General features: G+C 46.5%; 1 protein-coding gene across 1 annotated transcript; it reads right to left on the bottom strand.

The window, feature by feature from the left end:
- Positions 1-5391: 5391 nt before the first annotated feature.
- On the bottom strand, positions 5392-14088 carry LOC136001303 (cystatin-A-like). The gene is made up of 3 exons (XM_065655439.1): positions 13973-14088; positions 7406-7507; positions 5392-5615 (listed from the first exon to the last, which is right to left on the bottom strand). The coding sequence occupies exons 1-3, from the start codon at positions 14042-14044 to the stop codon at positions 5487-5489; spliced, it is 303 nt and encodes a 100-aa protein (XP_065511511.1). The 5' UTR covers positions 14045-14088; the 3' UTR covers positions 5392-5486.
- Positions 14089-21265: the final 7177 nt, after the last annotated feature.

Raw genomic sequence — 21265 nt, 5'->3', positions numbered from 1 at the left:
AAAGAAGGCAATCTGAATCAGAAGTACAATACACAGGCTCACACCAAAGTTGCAGGTGCTCTTTCCAAGCAACTTAGTTATTTATCATTTTGGCTCCAAGCTCTGTCCAGTGCATGTCCTGAAAAGCAACACAAGCACCACCTAGCACCAAGTGGAGGCACTGGCAGATATTAGTTCCCCCACCAGAATTCCTGCAAGAGCATGTTTTGCTGTCCAGAGACTTTTCAATCCAAATGCCTGTGATCTTCAAGTTGTCAAGTTTCGTGAACACTCCCATTGGCTTCACATGCAAAGTGAGTGGTCTCCTCATTTAGAGGAAGTTATGCATCACTTGATATGAACACATTATTTTAAACTGTATCTTCCTAGAATCTTCTACAGCTGATCTCCTTATTCAGTGTTCAGAACCTATGGCAACTTCAGCAAAAGTGACGTTTGCAGCATGCATTAGTTATAGCATTGATTCTTAACAATTTTGACCCATTTTCAAATTATTTTCGAATGTAATTTATCTTAAGAAACAGACACATACTACAAACTGCTTCCTATTGCAGAAAGAAAGCAGTTGTGATATAGTTTGTTTCACACACAGAGACAGCCTGTCTCACTACATTACCACACACAATGGACACCTCTGGAAGAGTTAAGAGTATGTAAAGGTCTGTGATCCGATAATTGATAGAAGGAAAGTGTAGAAATTAAGAGCCGCAAAGGGTTCGTGTTAAGAAGCATTTTAATACTAAACAAATTCTACCATTTTTGTCCATTGTCTGTCTAAGACACTTTAAAGGCATATATGTCTTAAAGGGTACTGGAAATACACTCAAAAACACTGTAGGGGACCCATTCATCAAACGGAACAAGAAAAAAATTGCAGCTTCCAGCTTGCTGTCATGCAAACTTTTAAAGCATCCTTAACAGTGCCTCTGCAGCCTGTGGCAAGAAAATCAATACTGCAATCTTGCTAATACTGCCTCCTACTGTTAGGACTATGGACCCAGAGATTTCAGTGTGTTAGTCAGGCCAGGTAACTCCATTGGTCTACTTGTGAAGTGCAATTCTCATTTTTCACACAGGGAAAACAGTGCCTGAGAAATGTTAACATTCACGTTACTGTGTGTCGTGGTTTGATCGTGGGGAGACAATATAAAAAACACGGCAGATTGTATTTCTCTTAACCTCTTCTCCCTTCCCCCTTGCCTCCCTCTTTCTCCTCCCCCTTTTCACTACGGACAGGCGATTTTGAGAGGAGAGGAAAGGAAAAGAAAGGAAAGGAAAGGAAAGGAAAGGAGAGGAGAGGAGAGGAGAGGAGAGGAGAGGAGAGGAGAGGAGAGGAAAGACAGAGAGAAGAGAGCTGGAAAATTTGACAACGTTTTACTAATGCTACTAAATAAACATAGAGAAAAATAACGCAGAACAAGTCTTATAGAACCAGCCTTGCAACTCCCAGCAGCTACTCTGGCAGGATCCTGCAGCCAACCGGAACTAGATTCAGTCTGCCACAACGCCTCAGCTTGCAGGGATGGCAGAAAAGAAGCAGAGACGAAGGAGAAGCAAAGCGAAGCAGCAGAAGACCCAGCAGAAGAGAGAGAGAGTCCTTTTGGTCTCCACCTTCTATATCCAGGATATCGTGAATGGGATGGAATACTCCAATTGGTCAATTCGTGGTCACCTGACTCAGACCACTTCCTCTCGTTGCTTCCCCCAATCACCCAGGACATGCTGCTTGCCCAGAGCAGGTAGAGCGGGAGGCAGAGCAGGACAGCTTCCCTCTGACAGTGTCTCTGGCTCAGGAGTCCCACAGGAACGGCCTCCCCACAGCCAGGATTTCCACCCAGGCCTGTTCAGTCCTTGGCTTCTCGCTGGCACCTGTGGCAGAGGTCAGTCAGGGTGCTTTTTGAACCATCTGCTTTTCAGTAAGTGCTCTGGGAGTAAGCAAACAGGCCACGCAGAACAACAGAGAACCTTCATGGCATGATGGAATCACAGATTTTTGGGTGGGAAAGGACTGCACCTCCTGCCCAGCACAGGGTCAGCAGCCCCAGGCTGCTCGGGGCTTTGTCCAGTCAGGTCTTGAAAATAGAGGAAATAATTTGTCAACATAAACCTTCTAGAATACCCACACAGTTCTCTGTTGGAAGCTCCAGATTCGGTGTCAGTCTGTGATGACTGAATCACACCACTCTCTTGGCTTTGCTGCCTCTTTAGATTTCTCGTCTTTCTTGAACACAAAACTTAACATGATTCATTTTGATAATTTAGTAACTTGGAAAAGCAGCAGCTCTGTGTCTGGGAATTCAGCAGTAGTGACCTAAAGAGTGCAAAGGCACCCTTATAGTGTGGGCCTTAAGTCCTAAGTAACTTGAATCTTGCATCAGTCTTAAATACTCTGTTGTTTTGTTAAGGTGAAACCTCAGCTAGAAGAAAAAGAAGGGAAAACCTTTGATGTCTTCACTGCAGTGGAGTTTAAAACTCAGGTGGTTGCTGGAACAAACTACTTCATCAAGGTAGAGGACACTGGGCAATGTTGGTTGGTTGTTTTTAATTAACACGTATAATATTTGGAATGGTGGTTTTTTTTTCTTTACTTGCCTAGACAGGGGTGCTTATGATTTGGCCTTAATAAGAAAAAAATCTATACATTAAAAAAAAATCCACCCCCCACCTCCCAGCCCACCTCCCTGTATTACATGGAGATGAGAGTACTTCCCTGTTTTCATAATGATTTTTACTTTTCGGTTCTTTTATGAAACTTAGATTTGGGGATAATTACACATCCGTGATGCTGAGCACTAACATTGCATTAAGTGAAGTCCAGGTGTGTGAAGATACAGTGAAGTGTCAAACCCACTGTGATTCTGCCTGTAGTGATGCCACACACAAAACCAAGCACCTGTGATGAAAGCATTGAAGTGCTGCTTGTGCCAGAGAAGATTAGAGCATTTTACATGTATTTAATAGATTACTCACTTCTGTGCAGCCCTGGTTCCCTAGATGTACGTTCCCTGTCTCAGGCATAGGGAGCATTAACAAGCATAGAAGGATTAGAGGGTCATAAAGTCATAACTCCACAAAGTCAGAACTCTCAATCTGGTTTAGAACAAGACCACACCTTCTGAGGTGATGGTTTTTCTTGCCACCTCTCTGCTTCACCATCCTCAAGACACACCAGTCTGACCACCCCTCTTGCTGAAGGTTGCTGTTACTCCGTGGAACTCACAGGTTTTTATGTTTTGCAGGTCCATGTTGGCAATGATGAGTTCATGCACCTGCGGGTGTTCAGGAGCCTTCCTCACGAGAACAAGCCGCTGAGTCTCCACAGTTACCAGAGCAGCAAGACTAAGCAGGATGAACTGGCTTTTTTCTAGCAAGCTTCTGTCTTGTGCATTTTCCTGATTGGTTCTGATGTGCATTTTCTATAGGGTGCAAAATGTTGATTCCTGTGCCAACAAAGGAGCAAAGTAAATGTGTTGGGGTTTTTTTTAACTTCCCACTGGAAAACATCAGTTGCTTTTATGCCATTCCATTCCTGTGCAATATCTAAATTTTAGAGTCACACAGTTCTCCTTTCACCTACACTAACGCAAATCCAAGTAGCTGCACTGACTTCAGTGCAACATGACTGGAATACTGCGGCAGAGTCCTGTTTGTGGACTTCCCTGGTTTAGAAACTGAAAGGGGAGTGACACTGGCATTCTGTATTTGCAGCAAGGAGCGAGAGGAAAACCCAGATCTCTTCTGTGCTATTTTGCAACTGTGAAAATATCTGTAGATTTAAATTGTGCTATGTATTTTCTTAGCAAAGACCTGAAGAGAGACCAAAGCCAAAGTGGTTTTGAAAGCAAGAGGAGGATTATTGTCTTTTGAAACAAACATTCCCGTGGTGATCATGTTGATCCTCTTGCAGCAGCAGGATATGATGTCCAGTAGAGGGGGTATGCGTTTAAAACCAGAACTGAACTCAGTTCTCAGTCCTAAGGAAAAGTCCTGGAAAGGAACTTAAGCTGGACAAGCATTTCTGCATTAATAACAATAAACATTTCTCTTGAATCGAAAGGGCATATTTGACTTTGAGTAGTGTTTCACTGTTCTCTTTTCTGGTTTTCAATATTGGTTATGTTGCTCAGATGTTGGGTTTTTTTTTTCCATGAGTGTTTTTCATATTCCTTATAACCTTAGGTTTATTCCAGTCTTTTAGTTAGAAATTAGAAAGGAACACTAAGGAAAATGCAGTCCCTCTGTGCTGCGTGGAGCAGGGCACCTGCTAAGAGAGGGCATGGGAAAGGCTGAGGCACTCGATGCTGCCTTTGTCTCAGCCTTTATTGGTAGGACTTGCCTTCAGGAATTTGAGGTGCTTAAGATGAGCAGGCAAGTCTGGAGAAAAGAAGACTTTCCTCAGCAGAGCTGGACCAGGCATGGGGCACACCTAAACCAGACTTAGGCAATGCCATGGGGTGTGAGGGGATGCATCCATGGATGCTGAGGGCCAGTGTCATTGCAAGGCCACACTCAAGGACCTTTGAAAGGTCATGTGCACTGGGGGAGGTTCCCCAGGACTGGAAGCAAGAAAACATCACTTCTATGTTGAAGACGGGCAAGAAGGAGAACCTGGAGCACTACAGGCTCATCAGCGTCACCTCAGTCCCTGGGAAGGCGCTGGAGCAAATGGTTCTGGAAGTCATTTCCACACATATTAAAGACAAAAAGGCAATTGGAAGTAGTCGGCATGGATTTACAAAGGGAAAGTCATGCTTCATCAACCTCATAGCCTGCTATGATTAGATATCCATCCTCTCTCAATTTGCCAAGATGTTTGTTGTTTACTTTGGTAAGGCTTTTGATGCTGTTCTCCATAACACCTCATAGATGAGCTGCTTAAGTATGTGCCAGAGAAGTGGACTGCAAACTCGCTGAACTACTGTGCTGAAAGAGTTCAGCAGCACAAGGTCCAGCCAGAGATCAGCGACCAGTGGTGTAGACTGAAGAATCGGCAAGCAGCTTTGAGAGGAGAGAGCATGGTGACCTTACCTGTGTCTTACTGGGCTTTTTGTTGCAGGTGTGCTCTGTGGGAGTGTGTAACCAGCATTGTTTAGAAGGAGCATGTTCTGTCTCCTGAATATTAAGGGGTCTTACATGCTTTTTCTCATAGCAGCCCAGAGAGTTCCCACGCAGACCCCCCCCAAACAGGGAAATATTGGAGACCCTAAGTCTGGCTTATTATAGCACTTCCTCTGCCTGTCAGCATTTTGGAAAGAGGAGCTGAAATGCGTGTGCTCTGTCTTACAGCTCTAGTACCTCAGGTGGCACAAACAGCCTTGAATACTATTTCAGAGCCCACTTGAGCTTTAGCCAGGCAGCAGACCTGGACATGACACGCAGTAGATGAACAAATAGTTTTCAAAACTTATTTTATTTCCGTGCATTTACTGACACAGGTAGAATCCACACACATCTTGCAGAAGTGAGGCACCATTCCTCATTGTCTCTCAGAAGTAGGTCAGAGGATCATCTCTGGTTTTCCCAGTCTGAAAACTGACAAGGCTGGGACAGTCGTTCTCAGCAGGGAGGCCCTGAAACACCCTTAAGTGGACATAGTTGTCATCAGAATCTTGGACCTAGAAACCAAAACAGTGGGAAAGTGAGGATCATGGGTGAAGCAGGTTCAAACAACAGGAAGAATATCTTTGCTCAGGAGCTGAATTTTAGGTTTCTCTCCCCTTTTACTTCAACAGCTCTTAACCCATCTGGATAGTAACTAACTGGTGCTGGAAACTCTATACACCTGTAGAGAACTGTAATAAAAACCTTCAGACTCATGCAAATGGAAAATGGGCAGCACTGCTGGAGTGTGGAAGCACCAGCAGGCACAACAGGAGAAAGGTTTGCAGGGCACCCTATTCAGGTCACAAAGATCCCAGCACATCAGCTGACAGCTTCTCCGGACACTCAGAGTAGGAAACAAGAGACACTGAGTAAATTTTAATGACTCAGGGCTGGGGCAAGGTGCAGAGACAGTGTCATCTCCCAGAAGGCACAGAAAGATCTAGCCACAGCCAGCACACGGTCCTAAGAAACCTGAAAGCCAGGATCCCTTGTCTGCAGAATTACTGCAAACACATCGGTGCCTGAACAGACAACTTGACACATCCTGGTGCCTCTCAGAGTAGGGCGAGTGGCTGAAATAAATAATTTTCAAAATAAACTCACCTTCCCCTCCAGCAAGTCCTCCCCCTAAGGCTTGCTACTACAGAGCTGTGCATGATTTCATACATACAGAGCCAAGCACAAGTTTTCTCGCTGTTTGAGGCATTAAGGGAAAGTTTAATGCCTTAGGCTCCAGGGGGTTTTTGCATGCCTTCTGGAGGCTGCACTGTTTCTCTTGGTCTGGATTATATCTCATCTGTAAGTCTGTTGGTAAAATTTAGCAATGCGGAGAATTCAGAAGGATAAAAGAAAACAATCTTGTGACAGAGGTCATTCCAGCTACCGCTAAAGTGAATAACTGCTTCTTGCCACTTGCAAGATTGGGAAAACGAGACCCATCATCAGTTTTCAGTCCTATAAAATGGATTTCTTCCAAGTTCACTAACATGTCAGTCTTTATTTCCGAGTAGTTTGCTCATGAGGCTTAGCATGGACAGCAAACAAGTATCTTACATGGCCTGAGTCAGCAACAGGATGGCGCTAAGTGAAGAAATGCAATTAGACATGACTTCTGGTTTCACTGCAGCCTTCCTGTAAATTGTTGCTCTGTATTACTCAGTACCTTGTCCACAAAGCGAAAGCGCATCTCAGAGGAGCCAGGGAAGGATAAACGCCATTTATGTAAGTAAGACTTGCATTAGCCATAGAATACGTACTCGGTCAGTACAATCCCCTGGTGCCCAGAGAGCAGAAATAAGTGTTCAAGAGTTGTTTTAGCAGTGTCTGTCCTTCCTGGGATCAACTAAGTATGAGAAACTTAGAGCAAATGCTCATAATGTCTCTGCAGAACTACTAAATCCCAAACCGACTCTTGTCGAGGGAGCACATCCTACCAGGTGTAAGTCTGTGCACATGTGCGGTTCAGATACAGCAATCGCATCCAGTGTTTGCTCTGCTGCCAGAAAGCCAGCCTGCCACTAAGCAGTGCTTTCCGGCCTTCACTCGCAAAATAGGCCCAGCAATTACTTGGAATCATTTGAGCTGATAAGGCAATCTACAGTCTTTGACTGTGATGATCCTAAGAAAGTTATCATTCACATCCGAAGCAGCACAGTGCATGTTTTATAAGTTTCTATGTTCCTGTTGTACAGTAGCGCCAAACAGAGGAATTTTATAAGCATCTGGAGATAGTCCATAACTCTATTAGTCACATCAGATGGTTTTCTACGACAAAGCACTCCTTCCTATAATATATACAAACCTTAATAAAGTAGTTTGTTCCAGCAACCACCTGAGTCCTATATGATATGGCTTTAAAGATTTCACATGTCTTGTTTACTCTGCTTTCAAATTGTAGCTTCACCTGTAAAAAGAAAGGGAAGAATGGTTGGCAGGTTCGTATTTAGGCTTTACTTTCACAGCTACCACTGTAATTTTCATCCTTTCAAACACACACCCTTAGTGAAGTAAACCCTGGAGACCCAAAATAAATAGGCAATCCAAGAGACTCCTGGAGTGCATTGAGGATAACTTCCTAAGCCAGGTAACAGACAGCCCTACCAGGGGAGATGCGATACCGGACCCGATAGTCACTAACGAGAGTGAGCTAATTGGTGACATCAAGACTGGAGGCAGCCAGGGCTGCAGTGATCATGTGCACATGGAGTTCACAGTCCTGAGGGATGTGGGATGGCTGAAGGGTAAAGTCAGGACACTGAATTTTAGGAAAGCCGACTTGCAGCTCTTCAAGGAGCTGGGCAGCAGGACCCCCTGGGAAACTGCCCTCAGGGACAAGGGAGCAGAACACAGCTGGCAGATCTTCAAGGATGCTTTCCATAGAAAACAAGAGATCTCTCGATCCCCGGGTGTAAGAAATTGGGTAAGGAAGTCAAGAGGTGGCTGAGTTGAGACCTGCTGGTCAAACTAAAGGGCAAGAAGGGAATGCACAGGCAGTGGAAGCAGGGACAGGTATCCCAGAAAGAGTATAGGGACACTGCCCCGCTGTGCAGAGATGGGGTCAGGAAGGGCAAGGCACAGCTGGAGCTGAATTTGGCAAGAGACACAAAGAATAACAAGAAGGGCTTCTGCATGTCAGCCAGATGAGGAAAGTCAAAGAAAGTGTGTCCCCCCTGATGAGCAAGACTGGCAAACTGGTAACAACGAACAAGGAGAAGGCCGAGGTACTTCAACAAATAGTCTTCACTGGCAAGCTATCTGCCCACACTTCCCAAGTAGAGGAACTGCAAGAAGGGGACTGGGGAACAAAGTCCCTCCCACTGTAAGAGAAGACCAGGCTTGTGACCAGTTGAGGGACCTGAACATACATCCATCTATGGGACCTGGTGAGATGCATCCCAGAGTCCTGAGGGAATTGGCTGATGTAGTGCCAAGCCACTCTCCATGATATTTGAGAAGTCATGGCAGTCAGGTGAAGTCCCTGGTGGCTGGAAAAATGGAAATATTGCACCCATTTTTAAAAAGGATGGAAAAGAGGACCCTGGGAACTACCGACTTGTCGGCCTCACCTCTGTGCCTGGAAAGATCATGCGACAGATCCTCCTAGAAGCTGTGCTAAGGCATATGGAGGACAAGGAGGTGATTCAGGACAGCCAGCGTGGCTTCACCAAGGGCAAGTCCCACCTGACCAACCTAGTGGCCTTCCATGGTGGAGTGACTACCTCACTGAACAAAGGAAGGGCTACGGATGTCGTCTATCTGGACTTCTGTAAAGCTTTTGACGTGGTCCCTCACAACATCCTTCCCTCTATGTTGGAGAGGTATGGATTTGATGGGTGGACTGTTCAGTGGATGAGGAATTGGCAAGATGATTGCATCCAGAGAGTGGTGGTCAAAGGCCCAGTGTCTGGATGGACACTGGTGAAAAGTGGTGTCCCTCAGCGATCCGCACTGGGACCAGTAACTCTTTAACATCATCATCAATGACACAGACAGTGAGACTGAGTACACCCTCAGCAAGTTCACGAATGACACCAAGCTGAGTGGTGCAGTTGACACGCCTGAGGCACAGGATGCCATCCAAAGGGACCTGGACAAGCTTGAGAAGTGAGCCCATATGATCCTCATGAGGTTCAACGAGGCCAAGTGCAAGGTCCTGCACCTGGATTGAGGCAACCCCTGGTATCAATACAGGCTGGGGGATGAAGGGATTGAGAGCAGCCCTGCAGAGAAGGACTTGGGGGATACTGGTGGATGAAAGACTGGACATGAGCTGGCAATGTGCGCTTGCAGCTCAGAAGGCCGATTGTATCTTGGGCTGCATCAAAAGCAGCATGGCCGGCAGGTTCTGGGAGGGGATTCTGCCCCTCGCCTCCACTCTGGTGAGACCCCACCTGCAGTCCTGTGTCCAGCTCTGGAGCCCTCAGTACAGCAAAGACATGGACCTGTTGGAGAGGGGCCAGAGGAGGCCACAACAATCATCAGAAGGGTGGAACAGCTCTCCTGTGAGGAAAGGCTGAGAGAGTCAGGGTTGTTCAGCCTGGAGAAGAGAAGGTTCCAGGGAGACCTTATTGCAGCCTTTCAGTACTTAAAAGGGGCCGATAAGAAGGATAGGGACAGACTTTTTAGCAGGGCCTCTTGCGACAGGACAAGGGGTAATGGTTTTAAACCAAAGGAGGGGAGATTCAGACTAGACATGAGGAAGACATTTTGTACAATGAGGGTGGTGAAATACTGGCACAGGTTGCCCAGAGGTGGCAGATGCCCCATCCCTGGAGACATTCCAGGCCAGGCTGGACGGGGCTCTGAGCAACCTGATCTAGTTGAAGATGTCCCTGCCCATTGCAGGGGGGTTGGACTAGATGACCTTTGAAGGTCCCTTCCAACCCAAACTATTGTACGATTCCATGTCGATGGCCCGAGGCAGGGCAGAGGCATCCAGCAGCCCAGCAGAGGAGCGCAGCGTCACTCAGGAGCCTGCTCAGGCAGCCCCTGGGAGGGGCCAGCAGCATGTCAGGGCTTCTCACCACTCACCTGTTCCACAGAAACACACAGAATTACTTGGCTTTCTCAGCACATACACCTACAGCTGGCTGCCACTCTCAGGGCATTCCTTCCCAGCAGGCAAGGCCCAGAAATTGCCCTAGAGGCAGATCAGATCCAGATCAACTATGTCCAGATAGCCAGAAATGACCATCTTACTCAGGCTCTTCATAAACTCTTACTCTGCTCTTCTTCCCAGCAGCTTCCATGGGTTTTCTATCCCAGGGCAGCAACAGCAATACTTTTAGCTCAGGAGCTGCTAAATCCAGCAAACCAGGGAAAGTTCAATTTCCAACCTGCTCCAGCAGGCTGGGTCTGAGGGCTCCTAGGATGATCCTAAGCGGCATTTTTTGGTACATATTATTTCTCTCTCAGAACAAAACCAAGCCAGTTCTCTCCCTTTTTACCATCTCTCCCATCCTCTGGCCACTACATCCCCCACTTGTTATTTATGGACAGAGCCTTCAGTAAAATCAGGCAGGCAGACAGCTCCTTAATCCTCAGATGGAAAAATGTAAGATTCCTAAGCTCTTATCTAGCAGCTCCTTAAACCCAAAACCTTCCTCCATTTTAGGCAACAGCTGCATAACAAGGAGAATGAATAAATAACATGCCCCAGCTCACTGACTATAGACAAGGCACAGGTATAATCCAAAGAGCAGAACAGATGTTGGGCATCCCAAGGTCTGCAGATGCTCTTCACAACTTCACTCAAATCACATGAATTGCTCCTCTGCTTTGCAGAGCATAAAATCCCACAGAATTGCATCATGAAAGGGTGACACTGTTATCTGGTGGGAAACACAGATAAGGTTTGTCTCCCTAAGAATATTTTGCTTAGAGAACTATACCGAAGGCTCTGTGGAAGGGAAAGACAAGGGGGAGTTCTCTCTCCTGCTCTCAGCACAAGGCAGAGATTTCACCTTGCGGAAAACAAAGAGCAATGAAATAATTTGTTTTCATTTTCTTGAAGTTACAGAGAATGGATGAACACCAAAATTAAGATTGCCCTCTTCTGGAATCACCACAAAGACTTTACAAAAACAAACAAAAGAATTTGGAAGACAACAGCGGGCTTGAGCTAGCCTCAGCATGTTATCCTTCCTGGTGACTGAGAACGCCCAGCGTCATGACAGTGAGCTTATTCTAAAGAACAGTAATGGAGATCCTATCTGTATTGTGATTGAAGTGTATTTTGCAATTGCTTTATTTTGCCATAGAATAGCATCATGACAGTTAAGCACTGAGATTTCATCTCGGATACACACTGCAATATGGCAGGTTCTTTTGATCACCAGCGACACTGCCAAGCATTAAGAACATAGCTCGGTATCTGGCATGCTACAGTGTCCCAGCAGTGTTCAAAGGAGGCCCTTAAACGATTTCACAGGCTCATTAGTCAAACTACACAGCCCCCAGCAGGCAGGAGACTTTGCTCTCCCTGTCCTACACATATGAGGCAACAGGAATTACAGGGACACCAAGGTGCTACGAGTCCTGCCCTAGGGTCTCTTCTCCACAGCTGAGGGAATTTATCACTGCAAGTGCTTCTCCTTCAACCACTTGTGCCAGCACAAGAGGAACAGCAGCACTGCTCCCGAGTAATTCAGTCGGTGCCTCACAAACAGTTTCAGATAATCCTTTTCTCTTTCTGTTCTGCCGTAAATTATCTCCCCTCTGATTAACCTGTTATCACATACTCCGTGCATGCGTGCTCAACTCTGGCAACCCCAACCGTGATTGACCAATACAGCCGTACAGTGGAAGAAGGCTCAGAGGAGCTGGGCAAGGGCGATGTGCCCACGAATCTCAGAAAATAATGCAGGGTGTGACAGACCACAGCTTCTGCAAAGCAGCTGACATTAGCTCAACACAATGCAGACCAGAGGGTGCTTGTTTTAGATAAACCGCTCTGTCAGTTGAGTGGATCGACTGAGGGTGTCACTCCCTGAGTTCATTTAAAGAACGCGAACACTGCCCTAAGTGAGCCAGGTCAGCATGGGGACAATGAATACGTGGCTCCGCCCAACATGCAGTACAAAAAGTCAACAACAAACAAAAGAATTTGGAAGACAATAGCGGGCTTGAGCTAGCCTCAGCACATGTTCTCCCTCCTGGTGGCTGAGAACACCCAGCATCATGACAGTGAGCATATTCTAAAGAACAGTGATGGAGATCATATCTGTATTGTGATTGAAGTGTATTTTGCAATTGCTTTATTTTGCTAAGAGGAACCTAAATCAGAAACCTCATGTAACACCAAATATCTTCAAATAAGTTTGATATTAAACATTATACCCTCCATGTGTGGAATATCTAAAAGAACCTGGTCAGAGAATACTGGACTCTGGCATCAGCCTACGCAGCCCCTTTACAGATCTCTCCTGGTGGCACAGCCCAGCTCACCTTAGCCTGGTTTTATCATTGCCTGGTCTCAGCCTGCAAGCTCACGGGAGACGCGGATTGGTACTTGTCCTGGTTTTGGCTGGGATAGAGTTAATTTTCTACCCAGTAGCTGGTACATGGTGCTGTGTTTTGGATTTAGTATGAGAACAGCATTGACAATACACTGATGTTTTAGCTGTTCTTAAGTAGCCAAGGACTTTTCAGCTCCTATGCCAGGTGCACAAGAAGCTGAGAGGGCACACAGCCAGGACAGGTGACCCAAGTTGCCCAAAGGGATATTCGACATTATATGACGTCATGCTCAGCATATAGTTTGGGCAAAGCTGGCTGGAGGAACTGCTGCTTGGGGACAGACTAAGCATCAACCACCAGCTGGCGAGCAATTGCATTGTCCATCACTCATCTTGTATATTCTTTTATCTTTGGGGTTTTTTTCTCTTCTGCTGCCTTAGTAAACTCAACCTCAACTCAATTGCAAACCAGGGGGTTTACTTTTTTTCCCTCTTTCTCCCTCCCATCCTACTGCAGGGAAGGGGGAAGCAAGTGGCTGCATGGTGCTTAGTTGCCAGCTGGGGATAAACCATGCCAGTGCTGGTGCAAACTCTGTCCTCCGTGGCGCAGCAAAGGAGGGACATGGGAACCCTGCACACACAGGAGTGTGCAGCAGTATTGGCCAACATGTTCAGCCCCACGACTTCCTATTTTTGTTTCCTCAAGGAGGGTTTAAGTTCAGCTTTCTGCAGTTGCCAAAGCGGGTAGAGCCCATCTTTCAGAGCTGGGAGGGTGAAGGGGATTAGTCGGGTGGGTAAGAACACAAGATGGGAGACACAAAAGCAGCTTTCCCATGCCATAGTGTCCCCCTCTGGCTTCTCGGGATGCACTTTATACCCTTGGAAGAGCTGCTGGACTGCAGGGCTCTAGAGGATCTGCAGAGGTGCTGTTTACAGAGCTACTTCCAGAACAGGAAGTGATTTACCCATAGCCTCGTGCTGTATATATCTTGTTTTAGTGCCTACTACCACATGGTTTGTACTATCCATGTCCTTCAGTGAGGAATTAATTCTACCAGGTACAATCTTCTCCCTGCAAATACACCACCTTTAATTTCAAACAAGCAGCCTCAATGCTGGCATAGTAGAGTTGGCCTTCCAGCTGCACCCAAATGTTAACTGGAGGTGGCCCGTTATGGTCATGGACAAGGATGAGACAGAGAAGTGCCTTGTCTCAGTCTTACCGGCACACTGCCTATGCAGAATGCTGAGAAATGCTGGCTGGCAATCAAGGGGAATCCCATTTTCCGCACAAGCTTCTTCAGTTTAAACACTGGTTCAAAATCACCACCTGGTCTCCCAGCCTTTGCACAAGCTTCAAGACTCGACCCTTTGCACACAGAGACTTTATCTTTAGATAGGCTGCAACTCACCTTGTCAACAATTTCCTGCACTTCGGGAGTAGCAGGCTCGGTCTCAGATAAGCCCCCAAGAGTCGGCGACATAGTGGCAGGTAACTGCTCTGAAGTGATGGTGGTTCTGAAGAGGGAAGTTCAGCGCAGTCTGAGCAGAGTCACCAGACATCTCGTATATATACATATACATGTGTCATGGAATCATGTGACTTGTAACATGTGGAACCTACCATTACTGAACTAGAGAATGAGAAAAACAGGGAAAACGGGGAAAAACTATGTAAAGCACTGATAGTAATACTAAATGTAAGAAGCACTTTAAAAAATCTTAAGTGTATATAGTAAATCTGAAGTGTATACAGTCTTCATGCTAATAAGAAAAGCCAGCAACAGCCTCCAGCCACCCACAAGTTTGGGCTGAAACCAGAACCTCTTGCTTCTCCACCCATGTGCAGATGACTAGTCTGTGTGTTAAGGACGTGGATCAAAATCACACCCAGTGTTTCCCAACACTATTCAAGATCAGAAGCAAGCATGCAGTGATTTCCTGGTGCAGATCCCATTCAACTTGAAATTGCATTGTCTCCATATCCTTCAAAGCGGGAAACAGAGGCGTTTTACTTTCAGTGACTTTCCTTCCCTCTGCCCGACCAGACAGGTGCCAAGGTAAACACCAAAACCAGAAGGGGAAAAAATAAATCCTAGGTTCAGGTAAGTACTGCAAATAAGTTATTTCTGCTTCTTTCCTATCAAACCTGGAGTTGTATTCAAGCAAGCAGAATAACAACTGAATATGCTGTACCATTTACTTTTTTGTTGCAACTCCAGTGCCAGTTTCCTGGAAGACAAAGTACGATCCCTCGTACTACAGTAGTTGTGTGTGCACAATAGCTGTTCTAATTTCAAGGTACTTGTATATCACACACTGCTAAAATATCTAACATGCAGAGTATATACTCAGAAGTCTTCATTCTGCAGTTAGAGTTGAACAGACAACATAGTCACGTTCCTGACCATGTATGAATGTTCACAGCTCAAAACACATGCAACCTACTGAGGAAAGACCAGCAACTGTTAGCAGCCCGACCTGGTAAGGGAGAGCTAACACTTCAAGACCACAAAAAAACCTACTTCCCTTCAGTATTCCTGCCATCTCCCTCCTCCCTAGGGATGACTACATGGCAGGGGGTGAAATGAGAATACGCGCAGCACACAGGCAACAGGCATTTCTGCTGGAATCAGCACAAGGAATTAGCTAGAAACAAGCCTGTTCACAGGCACAGAGATGGTGACTGTGTAGCGCAGATTTATCAGTGTCCTAACCAGCCTACTGACGCTCCTCACAGATGACAAGTGATGCAATAGACAGCAAACAAATACTTCATATCTAACTTCAAGGTCTGTTCCTTGCACAAAGGACCTGAGATTGAGAAACTGCGGCCGTAAGGGCCCTAAACTCAACGGTATACAGATCAAGTTAAGAGCATGTTACCAAGAAGAATGTTGCAGAAATTCCCAAACTTGGGCAGCAGTGTTATGGGAGTGGAGGAAAGGCATTTGAGAAAAAACAGGTGGCATCCTGAGATAACATCTTTCTGAAGAAAAACATCCACAGAGGCAATTGTTGCTATACAAAAGCAGTCTGTCAGATCATGACCAAAGTGTTCTGTCAGATCATGACCAAATTGTTCTATCAGATCATGACTGTGGTCACGGGGTGGATTGTGTGGCAGTTGCACTTTCCCCCACCACACGACCTGAGAACTGGTGTGGTAGTCACACTGGTAGCTGGCCATGTCCCTCTCAGAATTGCAGCCTTCAATGGGGCAGTTAATGGCTCTTTGTGGAGACCCAGAGTTGGTGGGCAGGGTCGTTAGCAGAGGAGGGGCCAAGCGTGCCCACAGCCCAGAGAAGCTGAGAAGCTTCTCGAATGCCCACAGTTGGAGCAGGGTGGGCACAGAGAAGCCAAGAAGCTTCTGGAATGCCCACAGTCAGATCTGAATAGACTATAAGTGGGGTTCCCGCCAAAGACCCCCTTTGTGTGGTCTCCTTGGAGCTGCGGGTCTGCCATGCTGCCGGAATTCCTCCCCTTAGATGGAGAAGCCGTCTAAGGTAACCTCCCGGGATGGGGAGCGCCTCACCTCCGTGTGTGGGTGAGTGATAAATTACTGAATGTATGCTTTAATAAGTCCTCGCCTGGTAGGCAAGTGTGAACTCCTAGTCTGGGACAGACGAGTGTAAATTCCTTGCCTAGCAGGCAAGCGTAGGTCCTGGCGGCAATAGGCTAGTGTTTCTCTCTTATGAGCAGAACGGGGCAGAGAGGGCTCTGGTTTTGTTTTCTCGTGAGTGCGTGTATGCATGCTCTGGGTCTTCATTATTCTTATTTCGCTGCACCCCAAATAATGTCTTAACCTAATATCCGAACCTGTATCTTATGTTATCGGAGTGCTAACTAATTGTATAAACCCCGTTTCTAATCGGTTTATCGGCGGTACTTTTCCAGCCAGAATAAAGCTTGTTTTGGAGTGCCTCCGTGACATTTAAATGGCGTAGCTGGCAGGATATTAAAAATGGAATTATTTTGGGATTACAGTTATGATATTCCTTGCACTGCTGCCTGCATCCGGGCTGAAGCGAGGTGGTTCGGTCCTGAAATTATCGTAGCTGTGTGTGCTGTGTTCTGTGTTGCCGCATGTGTGCTACTGTTTGTCCCGTGCAAATGCCTTCAGCAAATACAGGACCAGTCAGGGAGATGTGATTATAAGAGGGAGCTGAAAACAGATCGTTTGAGAAGGAGGTTGTGTTTGTTAGAAATAAATTGTTTGAGGGCGGAATCGCTATGGTAGGAAAAGCACATGTGTTTGTTAGAACAAAGGAGATGGTGTTTGTTAACCTGGGCAAGACCCCCCGCTAGGGCTCCCCGAATTCAGAAAGAAATTGCCAGCCGGGGGCACCGGTGTGTAACCGAGGACTGGGACGGAGATATCTGGGGAGATTCTGAAAATAGTGCTGATAAGGAGCAGGTGGAGACAAAGTATGTGCATCCTCTCATTAGAACTGAGACCCATACGGGACCACGGCGTGGAAATCCCGCCCCTAGACGGCTTCCTCCGGACGGCTCCTCGGCGCCCCGGGAACTTGAACTCGGCGACTCACGATCTAGATCCTCACATGAGCTGGGCGAAATAGAAACTGAATATCTTTGGCATGTTTCACTTACCCGGGTTGATCAGATATCACTGAGTAATGAGGCGGTTGCGGGCTTTTGGGAACTTGATGTGTTTTCAAGTGATAGTCCGGGCGGCTCTCCCCCCTACTCCAGGAACATGATGGGACCAAAAGAGTTTGGAGAACAGGCTGCAAGGCTCCTCCCAGGTAGCTCCCCCCACGCTCAGGAACGTGGAGAGACCGACACCAGTAAGACAGGCTTGCCGGAGCTACTTGAGGGCATTCAGGGGTCTGAGGGAGGGTTACAAGGACTTCCCCGCCGCATGGCTGTGCCAGTAAATCCGACCCACCTTCAGCCGCTTGAGCTGCCGGACGCTTTAAAGATACATGTCCAGTCCCTCAGGGAGGGAATCCAGGAGGCCATCGACCTTAGCAAGCAGAAGCCCCGAAATCCTCCTGCGCACGTATTAACCTGGGCTGAAATCCTGCACAACTTAGGCACCATGTGGACAATGAACCCTCGTTTCCTGTGTCCACTGCTTTGGGACTTGCTGGACCCGGGAGGCCACACAGAGAAAACGGGTCGCGAGCCTCCCCCACTCCGCGATCGGCAGAGTGGAGCGGAGCCGCCTGTGGCGCCCGGCCTCGCGAGCAACCTCCCCCACCGAGGTAGAGGAAAAAAATAGAAGCCACGGCTTGGGACCTGGACCGCCCAACCCGCTTAGTAGCTGATAAGGGTGCTTAGAGTTTGAGAGCCACGGGGCAGAGGCACCTGCCGTTAGGACCTTGCAATTTACCTCTGCGCCGTTGCAGCCTAAGGGAGCTGCTAAGATTAGGATTTTGCAACCCATTCTCCCTATATTGGCCTGTTTGCACATCTGATGAGCAGTGGCACTTAACAAAGATATGCTTTTCATGATTCCCCTCTAAGGGAGGAAGACAAAGCATAATTTGCGTTTACCTAGTAAACCCTCTGCATTAGTGTCCGGTGGGTAGTCCCAGACTTCTAACTCCAAAAGCCTGGTTCCCAAGAGACCAAGGCCTGTCTTTGTGTTCTCTTACAGGACAAAAGGAAGATGAACAATCCTGAGCGTTCCAACATATGGACGGGGTGGAAGAGGCTCCAGCTGAAACTGGGTGGTGGTTAAAGTCAGTCTTTGGAATGAGAGTCACGCCAGGTGACACCAACAAACCATTGAGGAGGCAGCCATTAAGATTGGTGCCTGCATGTGTAAGCAGTTGGTCTTAACAGAACCCTGTTACCTGAAATGTGCATTTAGAGTTTTCGTAATGCTGGTTTGTCATCTGTACACTATCTTTGAAGGATTTTTTTTTCTCCTCTCCCTAATCTTGAATGTCTAGTGACTTTAATCTGTCTTGATTGTATTGTGTCTGTATATGCATTTTTCCTTTCCAGTAAGTAACTACTTTCTACAATGTGCACACACAGTGTGTGTGTGTGGGCCTGTTTCAGTGGTGAGACACTGACCATCTAGATTTCTGCATAGTTTGCATTCTAAAGGCACAATTGGGTATAGCTGCTTGTAGTGGTAGATATTTTGCTGCTCTTCCGATCTAGACGTGCAGTGACCTAAAAATCTGAACTTATCTGCATAAATGTTGGAAGACTCTTCCACAGCAGCAGAAGTCATAAAGCATGGAATTTGTGTGCTGAATTGGTACACTTAGCACACAGTTGAACGCTACCTTCATAGAGGTATCTCCACTCAAATTATGTGGAACGACTTTGTTTGCCTTTAGCGATGTAATCTGACTGGTTCTGTGGTAGGTTTATGGGCTTATATTCAAGCTCGATTAAAGCCCTATAACTATTGCAGCACCTGATGTACTGAACTTCTAAGTTCCCTCTCTTGGATAATGTCTCTAGCCTGGAATCAAAATATTTTTGTTTCACCTTCTGGTAATAGGTAATCTTAAATTGTACATTCTTCCCAAGATAAGAAGGTACTTTTTTTGAAGGGGTGATGGGAGCTGTTCTGGGTGCAGTGGTACTCCAGGAAGAAAGGCAAGGATCAGAACAGACGATATTAATTTGTAATATCCTAGTTTTAGTTGTTTATAGAAATAGTTTAACCCTTACTGTTTGAGATTTGGAGCAAGTTAGGCATTTAGATATCTTACACAGACTAAGACTTGAACTGAAGGGCTGAAGCACTGTACAAATAAGCATTTGAAGGTTTCAGCTTTCTTCTCTGCACTCAGTGGTTTATACCCAAATGCTTAAGTTCTAAGTATGAAAGCAGAGAGGAAACACTAATGAACTCTATGCATGACATTGCATAGGCTCCATAAACAAAATGACTGTCCAGAGCCAGGCCGTATTACACTTGATCCTATTGAAGGAAAAGGTGTATACCAGAAGCTGTGTCTACATCCTGAGCATCTGGGTGCCTTTACAAGAACAACTACAAGGACAAATAACGGAGGACTCAGAGGCAATTGTTGCTATAGTGGGGAGCAACTGATAAGAACTTTTACTGTATTTGTTTTCCTTATCAGGATGGCTAACCAGCCTCCTCTAACATTTGTTAACAACTGTAATTGCTGTAATTTGCACTATTGCATTGTTTATCAGCAGGTTGATTTGTGATGATAATGATAACAAGGTGACACACATAAGGTATGGTGATCCACAGTGGGCATTAAAACTCACCAACAGAATGCCCCCTTTGACTTTGGAGGCAAGAGGTGACTGCACCACCACTCCGAAGTGGTCTGTCAGATCATGACTGTGGTCACGGGGTGGATTGTGTGGCAGTTGCACTTCCCCCCCGCCACGCCCTGAGAACTGGTGTGGCAGTCGCACTGGTAGCTGCCTATCCCCCTCTCAGAACTGCAGCCTTCAATGGGGCAGTTAATGGCTCTCTTTGTGGAGACTCAGAGTCGCTGGGCAGGGTCGTTAGCAGAGGAGGGGCCCAGAGCGCCCACAGCCCAGAGAAGCTGAGAAGCTTCTCAAATGCCCACAGTCAGAGCAGGGTGGGCACAGAGAAGCCAAGAAGCTTCTGGAATGCCCACAGCCAGATCTGAACAGACTATAAATGGGGTTCCCGCCGAAGACCCCCTTTGTGTGGTCTTCTTGGAGTTGCGGGTGTACCATGCTGCCGGAGTCCCTCCCCTTAGACGGAGATAGGCGAGTGTAAATTCCTCGTCTGGGACAGACGAGTGTAAATTCCTTGCCTAGCAGGCAAGCGTAAGTCCTGGCCACAATAGGCTAGTGTTTCTCTCTTATGAGCAAAACAGGGCAGAGAGGGCTCTGGTTTTGTTTTCTTGTGAGTGCGTGTGTGCACGCTCTGGATCCTCATTATTCTTATTTTGCTGCACCCCAAATAATGTCCTAACCCAATATCCGAACCTGTATCTTATGTTAGAGTGCTACCTAATTGTATAAACCCCGTTTCTAATCGGTTTATTGGCGGTACTTTTCCAGCCAGAATAAAGTTTGTTTTGGACCTTGTTGTCTGCCTAAACTTATTTTGAGGTGCCTCCATGACAACTATAAAATTCATTTGTTCACATATTTTGTACAAATAACGAGTTGTTTACTCTTAATTACAGGAGAATCATTTCAACCTTGAGATCTCAGATAAGTAGGTCCAAAACAAACCAGGACTGGATTCTCCTGGTTCTGGAGGGTCCCAGTACAGCTCACCCAAGGTCACTTTCCAGTTTGGCTCTCACGGTTATGGACCATCTTGATGGTAAATACCCCACATCATTGACTCTTCGGAGGCTTGTAGTGAATTCAGCAACGCTCATTGAATACCTGAGACACCAAAACAGAAAAGCAAAAGTGAATCAGCCCTTATCCAGGAGGTGAGCAGAACTTCAGAGATAGTTCAGGCAACCATCTCTTCACATAGCACCCATTTCAAGCTGCCCAGCCCTGCTCTACCAATAAATGGTACTTACCAAGGCATCTGTCTCCATTCACCTTCTCTCCTGGCTACAGCGAATCCAAAGTTTGCAGCCTGATGCTGGGGGAGTGCACAGCACTAAGTGTTCTCCCTCGGATACGGCAGTCTGTTATCCTCAAAGATGATGATGCCCTTTTTGTTTTGTTTTTTTAAAGAGGGAGGGCAGTTATCAGTGGAAGGCTCCTGACTGGCTGCACTCAGTTAAGTT

Source organism: Caloenas nicobarica, chromosome 1 (assembly GCF_036013445.1).
Source record: "Caloenas nicobarica isolate bCalNic1 chromosome 1, bCalNic1.hap1, whole genome shotgun sequence".
Lineage (NCBI taxonomy): Eukaryota > Metazoa > Chordata > Aves > Columbiformes > Columbidae > Caloenas > Caloenas nicobarica.
This window is presented reverse-complemented; position numbering and strand designations above follow the sequence as displayed.